This window comes from Priapulus caudatus, unplaced genomic scaffold (genome assembly GCF_000485595.1).
Source record: "Priapulus caudatus unplaced genomic scaffold, Priapulus_caudatus-5.0.1 Scaffold322, whole genome shotgun sequence".
Taxonomy (NCBI): Eukaryota; Metazoa; Priapulida; class Priapulimorpha; order Priapulimorphida; family Priapulidae; genus Priapulus; species Priapulus caudatus.
In genome coordinates, this window is record NW_014577383.1 from 192,847 (window position 1) to 202,200 (window position 9,354).

The 9,354-nt window shown below is 51.1% G+C and overlaps 1 protein-coding gene across 2 annotated transcripts in view; it reads left to right on the forward strand.

Annotated features, from left to right (window-relative positions):
* LOC106809013 (neuroglian-like) overlaps window positions 1–9,354 on the forward strand; it is a gene marked incomplete at its 5' end in the record, with an annotated part of 14,095 nt that continues 4,741 nt past the window's right edge. The window contains 3 exon segments of one of the 2 annotated variants that reach the window (XM_014811952.1): window positions 1–168; window positions 2,618–2,743; window positions 4,365–4,443. In XM_014811952.1, the coding sequence (XP_014667438.1) occupies window positions 15–168; window positions 2,618–2,743; window positions 4,365–4,443 (359 nt within the window). 2 annotated transcript variants of the gene reach the window in all.

Here is a 9,354-nt window from a genome sequence, read left to right on the forward strand (position 1 = left end):
GTGACGATGAGTGGATGGAGACGGAGGAGGAGTACATGGAGGACCACATTGTCGTCGCCCCGCTCACGCCCGGCACCAAGTACGAGATGAAGGTCGTCGCCGGCAACGGCGACACAGACGACCTGAAGACGGAGAGCGTGCCGCAGGAGGTCATCACCGAGGGCGACGGTACGACAAGTGAACATCCGTGTGTGTGTGTGTGTGCGTGTGCGTGCGTGTGCGTGCGTGCGTGTGTGTGCGCGTGTGCGTGCGTGCCTGGTAGCGTGGTAGCGTGGGGGTGACGGTATGACAAGTGAACATGCGTGTGTGCGTGCGTGCATCTGCGTGCGTGCGTGCGTGCGTGCGTGCGTGCGTGCGTGTGTTGTGCTAAGCCAATGCTCCACGCAGTCGGGAGGAGTCCTGCCTCACCCTAGGGAAACTGGGATGTGGTTAAGTACTGATGACGCCTGCACATAGACCTGCGAAGGTTCGAACCTTTCACTACGCTGGATTCCTCTCCTACGGCCACCTCCGTAGTTCATGTACGCGAACTCCTAGCACTAGGTGGCGCTACTGCCAGTAACGTGGCGTCCGTCTGCGTCGCTCCTCCGTGCGTCGCCGCGGTAACAGAGCGTCGATGTTTCAGATGTCCTGATTCTGTTGCTGCCTCCCTCCTTCCTACCGCCTCCCACCACCACAGTGCTTCCTGGTTCCACCGCCGAGCCAAGCTTTCCTAAATCTCCAGTCGTGCGCTCCCCAGAAGCTAAGCAGAGTGAGTACGTATACCGCTATTGTTGTTCTATTCACCGCTGCTACGCGTCATCGAATAGGTGGTCGATTAATTAATGAATTAACTAATTATTATTAATCAATTAATAATAGATGTAATTATCTAGTCGAGTTATTGATTAGTTTATTGATTTTAAGATCGGTTGTGTACTATTTCATTACATAATCTGCGTGACGAGTCGTTAGTTGATTAATTGTTACCTATTCAAATTAAAGATCTATTACACATTATTTAGTAGCACAATCAATGTAATAAAATAAGAGTCATTGTTACATTAATTGATTGTCTATCTAATTTAAAAGATCTGTAATTTGCGCATTATTATATTGATAAGCCCATAGGAATGATTCCGTCGTTGAATTTCTGTATGAATTAATCGTATTCATGAGTAATTTGATCGTGTAACTTCTCTTAGTTTATGACAGGTGGCTGGCTGTCCACTCTCCACTTTACGAAACTTTTCCCTTTATAATTTCTCCTCCAAACTGAACTTGGTGGTTGGGTAAGACGTCGCACGGCAGCCGCTGTCGTCTTCCTGTCGCGATTCTCCGCTCATGTCGTTTTCACTGGTTTTTTCTCTTACATATTGATTGCACCGGTTCGTGGATTCCGCGACCTTGCTAAACGCGTTTGGTAAGAGATGGGCTGGCTTGCTACACCCTCGCAATCACCCCCCACCTCTAGCACGTCGCCCCCCGACCTGCAGTGTTAATGCTCGCGGGGCGCGCGGCGACGCTGCATGCACGCCCGCCCGCGTTTTTTTCGGTTTCCGACGCATGAGGAATGTTTTTTTGCACGAGTTGTTATTTATTTTGAGCGATTTTAGGTTCGAGACGCGATTGAACTGAAGCAGATGAGCTTCAGCATCATCCCCGCATCCCTGCCTGTGCAGCATCCCTGCGTGCGCAGCTTCCCTGGCTGCGTAGCATCTCCCCCTCCTCACAGCATCCCTTCCCTCTCCGCACCGCATCCGTGCCTGCGCAGCATCCGTGCCTGCGCAGCATCCGTGCCTGCGCAGCATCCCTGCCCATGCATAATCGCTCCCCATGTATCACCTGTGTTCCTCTGCTTGAATACATCCTCGATGCCAAACTTCATGTTCTTTCCTGCGCAGCATCTTCATTGATGCGTTGCAGCATCATCTATTTGCAGCCTCCCCGCCCTTGGTCTTCCTCCTCATCCCTTAGCAGCATCCTTTCGCAGCATCCCCGTGCCTAGTCTTCTCCTCCGCATCCCTTAGCAGCATCCTCGGCTTCAGTTTCAATCATTAACTAGTCATTTTTATTTACAACAATGTTCATTACCCTGATTGAGTTTTGATGCATGATTGGATTTTAATTAAACATACTTTCACGTTTGCAATTCTTTTGTTATTTGATTACCATTTACTTTGTTCGTCTGTATGTCTGTCTGTGTGTCTTTTTGTCTGTCCATCTGTCTGTCTGTTTGTTTATCTGTTTAACTGTCTACCTATTTGTGTATTTGTTGAAAGGTTTTTGGCATTTTGCCCCTTTTTATTGCCAGTCGTTGACTGGTACCTTTGTTTGCTTATTGTATGTAGTTGGTGTTGTACTAAAATTATAACTTGATCACTGAAATATCAGAGACAGTTTTATTTGTAACAGCAGAGTGAATCATAGACTGACGGTATCTTTCACACAGCTCACTGAATCGCACGATGAGTCATTTAAATGGCAGTCTCTCGTGATCGCGCGTAAACTGCATGGAATTGCTACATATATAAGAACTTCTACTACTCTACTCTCACGGTCTCGTAAACTTGCGCGCGAGTTCACCGTCCGTGTTCTTTCGCGCGGATGTTCATCGTCTCCATGGTTACGGTTGCAGCACCGACTGAAGATAGCATAGCGACGGCCGGTTGGTTCATCGGGATGATGATTGCCATAGCGATTCTCATCCTCATCCTGATCATCGTCTGCCTGATCAAGAGGAATCGCGGGGGGAAGTATCCAGGTATGAATCGGTCCCGTATCGCGCCCGAAGACTCGGGTGTAGAGTTTATAATAATTGGTGGTTAATTTGAAATCTTGAAGTTCCCTCTCTCCCGGCTCGCTTTCTCTCTCCCCTTCTCTCTCTCTCTTTTTCCACCCTTGTCCCCTCCACCCTTGTCCCCTCCACCCTTGTCCCCTCCACCCTTGTCCCCTCCACCCTTGTCCCCTCCACCCTTGTCCCTCCACCCCTTGTTCCCTTCCACCCTTGTCCTCTCTTCCCTTGTCCCCTCCAGGCCCTGTGTCCCTCCACCACTTGTCCCCTCCACCCTTGTCCCTCCTCCCTGTTCCCTCCACCATTTGTCCCTCCTCCCTTGTCCCCTCCACCCTTGTCCCTCACCCTTGTCCTCCACCCTTGTCCCCTCCACCTTGTCCCCTCCACTTGTCCCTCCACCTTGGTCCCCTCCACCTTGTCCCTCCACCCTTTTCCCTCTCACCTTGTCCCCTCTCCTGTTCCCCTCCACCCTTTGTCCCCTCCACCCTTGTCCTCCACCTTGTCCCCTCCACCCTTGTCCCACTCCACCCTTGTCCCCTCCACCCTTGTCCCCTCCACCCTTGTCCCTCCACCCTTTGTCCCTCACCTTGGGCAGGACAGTCCCTCCTCCTTTGTCCCTCCACCTTGTCCTCTCCACCCTTGTCCCCTCCACCCTGTCCCTCCACCCCCATTTCCTCACCCTTGTCCAGGCCCCTTGTCCCCTCCACCCTTGTCCCCATCACTTGTCTCTCCACCCTTGTCCCCGCCACCCTTGTCCCCTCCCCCTTGTCCCCTCCACCTTGTCCCCTCCACCCTGTCCCCTCCACCCTTGTCCCCTCTCACCCTTGTCCCTCCACCCTTGTCCCTCCACCCTTTGTCCCCTCCACCCTTGTCCTCTCCACCTTTGTCCCCCTCCACCTTTGTCCCATCCACCTTGTCCCTCCACCCTTGTCCCTCCACCCTTGTTTCTCTTCACCCTTGATCCCCTCCACCCTTGTCCCGGTCCCACCCTTGGTCCCCTCCACCCTCTGTCCCTCCACCCTTTTCCCTCCACCTTGTCCCTCCACCTTGTCCCCTCCACCCTTGTGTCCCCCACCCTTGTTCTCTCCTCCCTTGTCCCCTCCACCCTTGTCTCCACCCTTTGTCCCTCACCCTTGTCTCCTCCACCTTGTCCCTCACCTTGTCCCCTCCTCCCTTATGGGCGAGTCCCCTCCACCCCTTGTCCTCACCCTTGTCCCCTCCACCCTTGGTGTTGTCCCTGCCACCTTGTCCCTCCACCCTTGTCCCCTCCACCCTTGTCCCTCACCTTGTTCCCTCCACCCTGTCCCTTCACCCTTGTCCCTCCTCCTTGTTCCCTCCACCCTTGTCCCCTCCACCTTGTCCCCTCCCCCTTGATCCCCTCAACCCTTTGTCCCTCCACCCTTGTTCCCCTCCACCTTGCCCCTCACCCTGTCCCTTCCCCCTTGTCCTCCACCCTTGTCCCCTCCACCCTTGTCCCCTCCACCCTTGTCCCCTCCACCCTTGTCCCCTCCACCCTTGTCCTTCTTCTTCTTCACGTTTCTTCTTTCCGTGTTCCCTTCCACATTATTATAACTTTATTTTTCTTCCACAGTACAAGAGAAGGAAGCTGCTCTAGGCAAGGACCCGGAGAAGGGCGACGAAGACGGAGGCTTCCCGGAGTACAACAAGCCGTGAGTGCATAAATAAATAATAAAGTTTATCTCAGTTGGATCCAAAATAAGTCGGTTATAAATACTTACAACGACGAAGCATTATTTATAACTTATTTTTGATCGAACTGAGATAAACTGTATTTTTAAGAGAAACTATAGAGATCCGAGGAGATATGTTCAGATCGTAAATAAAGGGTATATTATTCACGTACCGCCCTGTATCATACAGGTTACACGACATGTGCTATATAACTTCCAGGATAGAGGAAATAGGCGATGACACCTACCGACTGCCTACATTTCAACTACAATACGATGGGTTTTACGTGCAGAAAGCTGTTCCCTTAACACCAAATCTCGCTCAGACAATAGCGTGTCGATGCATAATTACGTTCCACGTGTAGTTCCAAACGATAGTTCTGCGCTGGCACTCTATGTCTCTAACATGTGTACACGTTTATTTTCTTCTCAAAAATAAACATCAATTAATCATTAACAAACGTGTTGCGGCGAGTCACGCAAACGAAAGTTCCACAGGAGGCGCCCCGTGCAACGCGCACGCGCACGCAACATACACACACGCGGGTGGTGCAGCGAGCTGGTGAACAAGCGGCGTTGAAGCTGTGTTGAACATTATACGCGTGCATCACGATATCATCACACCGCGGACCATCGGCGATTAGAGCGCTTGAAATTACTAAGTAGAGAATCAACCGTGGCTCCCCCTACGTGGCCGGCGCCGCGCCGCGTTCTCCGCCCCTGCGCGGATCTGGCTAGATTATCACAGACGCGTACGCGGAGCGGGTGCGGGCGGGCGGGGGGGGGAGGTGTCGCTCACCGATGATTCAGAGCGGCAGCAGCAGGCAGCGTCACCAAACAATACGCAGCAGACGGTTACGGCCGGCAACGACCGCCAGGTCACAGCGGAATAACGGATCGGTAACATGGGCAAAGCTTGCCAGGCATCGCTCGACCGCACCGGACCCGGGACGGTGACGGGGGAGATGGACTCGGCCCGACCGTCACTACTCCGGCGACTGTCCGAAGGGGGAATTACAGACTAGTGGCCCTTCCCGGGCTGCATCCCGACACGCACGGGCAGACACTACACGAGTAAAGCTGGGGGCGGTCGCCCGCGCTAGTATGATGGATGACTGCTACGCGGCCACCTGCTCTCTATACACAACCACCGACCATCCTATGCGCACGGCAGCATGACTCTTATCACACAACACCGGACCACCCTAGCGCAGGAGCCATGACTCTCACACCAACCACGCGACGCACCCTAGGCGCAAGGGCAGCATGACTCTTACACACAACATCCGACCAGCCTGCGCAGGCAGGCATGGTACCCTTACACACAACCACCGACGCAGCCTAGCGCAGCAGGCTACCACGGCTGTAGCCGAAAACACGTCACCGTGACGACACATCACGGCGCGCACGATCGCACACCCGGCGACTGCCCGCATCCCAGTGTGAGTTTTTCATGCTAATCTTTGTTTGAACAGATGCGCAGAAGGCACATCCCGGGGCAGCATCACCAGTGACAGAGCACAGTCACGTACGGTTTCTCTCCCGCTGTCGTTCTCGCCAGCTAAGCTACACGACTGCACTGCAAAGCACAGTAGATGAAGAATGATCGTATGATGATATGCGCGAATAAACGTGCACTAAAATAAATTAAAATATTAAAACAATGCCACGTAAAAAAGATTGACTGTGAATCTATTGAATCTCTAATGTTTATTATTTTAAGGTTTCTGCGTCACTTTGACACTAATTATTTTTTTGCAAAGGCTTTTGTCCAGAAGTGACCATGCAGTACTTAATTGACTTAGTATATTCTACTACAATCAATTTTTAATCACTCTCTTTGGGAAGGCTGTTGTCCCCGTACTTTTTAATTCTACTCTACTAAAAGGTAATGTTTGGTTATAATTGGGACCCTATATTCACCATTAGTAATCCATTGGCAATTCTCTATCTTCTAGGCATTTGACCTATTACTTGTTATTATTTTAATTATCTGTTAATGCTGATTGTTGTTATATAAAATTAAGAAAAAAAAGCCACGATATGTAATGGTGTTAAAATGGCTTTGTTTAATACATTGTCAATATTTTGGTAATCGATCGAAGGAATCTATTGAGAGGCTATATCGAGATCGTTTAATCGCGCGAGAGATGATGTGTATCGTTACAGGCCCTAGAACTACGAAGCATGCCTAATCACACGTGACACGTACCAATAGTTTCGTGGCATACAGTTAGGCCGCTGTGTGCGAGACTGCAGGGCCGACGGTAGCGACGGCGCCTGCCGAACATAGGTCTCCGCCGTTCGGACAGCCCGCACTCACATGCTTCTGTGACGTCATGTTGGTTGACACGTAATCCCGGCACTCACCACTGCGACAATCGAAACGGACATGTGATTATTATGCGTAGTTCATACGGTAATTAATCGTAGATAACAATAGGGTATGTATCATTAATGCGCGTTAGTTAACGAGGAGAAAAGTCGGCTACGCTTGTGACGCAGCCGTGAGGTCGGCTCGAGCGAATCAAAATATTCCCAAGATGCAGTAAACCACATGAGGTGCTGCTAAGGAAACTTGCGACAGTATCCCGGCAATTCACAGCACGTGTGTGGCAGTAGAGCGAAAAAGTCAGATAGAGGGGAGGAAAACGACAGAGTGGGAGGGGAGAAGGATAAAGAGAGAAGAGAGCGTGAGTGGGACAGAAGTCATGAAAGCTGGAGAAGAAAATCGGCGTGAGACACAGAAGAAAAAGTAAATAATTATATATATATAAAGAGACAAGACAAACAGCAGAGATGGAGCGGAAAGAGAGAAGAGCGAGAGAAGCCAAGCCGACGACGACCACCATACTCACCTGGAAGCTGGATGCGCCTTCTCTTCGTATTCCTATATCAGTATTCGCGAGAAGAAACACACGAACGCTTTGGTGCGCTATATGTCGTCATAAACGGCTAGTAGAGGACAAGCGGCAGGGAAGGCGATGTTGATGATGAGGCCTCGCTTGCGCTTCAACCATCTGTCAAGAAGAGCAATACGAATCGTGGCCGTCTACGCGCAGCGCTTTCCGACCGCGAGAGGCCGCTTGGCAGTGCAGCATTGGTGAGTGAAGATCCCGCGCACAGGCCACGCGCATGCACGCACACGCACGACCAACACACCACGCACGCCGCACGCACGATGTGCCACGCACGCCGCACAACGCACGCACGCATGCACGCCACGCCACGCACACAGCTGCACGCAGCACGACACGCACATGCCACGCACGACGCGCACGCACCGGCACGCATCACACACACGCACGCATGCACGCACACGGATAGAACGACACGCAACATGCACGCACGCGCACCGAGGCACGGCGACACGCCACGCATGCACGGCTACACGCACGGACTGCACATGCACGCATGCACGCGCGCGCACACGCAGCACGACGGACGCATGCACACGCACACACACGCATGCACGCAACACCGCACGCACCACGCAGCGCATGCCACGCGGCACGCCCCACACAAATGCACGCACGGCGCACGCATGCACGCAGCGCTATGCACGCACACGCAGCGCCAGACGGAAGCACGCGCACGCACGCACACACACGCACAGCGCACGCACACGGACGTAACATACAGAAGGCACGCACGTACGCACGCCACGCACGCACGCACGCACAAGCACACACCAGCGGGCGTAGCCAGACTTTTCAAAAGTTGTAGGCACGACTACTCTAGCGCGATGCGCCACCATGTTTGCGCCGAGCGATACTGAATAAATATTTTGCGTTTTACAACCCTCCCAGATGGCCGGAAACGCCCTTCCGAGTTGTTCATTTGGTTCCGCTTGGGCCTCCTTGCTATACTTGAGACACCTCATTCAATATCACTTTTAAACCAAAAAACTAACGAGTTAAAATAGTGTTAGCGAACGATGTTAAAATGGTTAAAAAATGACAAAATCGGATCTCCTAAGACTTTTTCGGCGGGTAGAGTGTTGAATGAAACGGCAGCGCGATAGAAATGACAGCCTAGATGACAGAAAGCAATAGGTACCTATATTTAGCCATATCTTGCTACGTTCATTTCAATAGTTTTTCCTGTCTAGATCTTAACTCGTCCAGCAAGCTATGGATTTGAATTATGGGTGTTGTAAAAAAAATGATAACTTGGCCCAAAAAAATATGTGTAGGCCCGGGCCTACAGTGACTACATACTGGCTAAGCCCGCCAACCCCCGCCCACGCAGCTATGGAAGCGAGACAAAGTTGCGTAGGTTCCAAAAAGCTTATTGTATTGGTTCTTGCGAACACAGTGCGTCTAAACAGAGGAATTGCTCGCGCCGTGTGATATGCGAGGATAAAAATATGAGATTCGTCGACGTTTCGTTTTCAGTTTGACATTTAGCGCGCTACGACTCGAGTATGAGCGATAACCGCGGTTAACATATTTTGCTCATTAAATCTTGACTAATCGAGCTTATAAACTCAAATTCACAGAGATTAAGGCTAAACCATGTGTCTTAATAGCTAAATTGCTATAGCAATTAATGTAACGTCAAATCGGTTTGCGCCATATGATAGTTTTATAGGTAGGCCTACACTGTCTTTACCGGTCGTAGCGTAACATAGCGTTATGACCGGGGGTATGCAATAATGAAAACGAAAAGCGTAACCGAATATCTATATTTTTCCTCAAATCACCAGGTCGAAGGCAATTCCTCTGACATGTCTTTTCGAACAAGCCAATCGCCTCTCCTCGTGGATTTCTTTCTAACTTAAGTAAAGACGGCCACCAAAGAACAGATGCCTTATGCTTATGTAATAATTTGGCCTACCTTAAACCTTACGAGGGATATAGGATTTACACCTAAGGTAGTGCCTGTTTT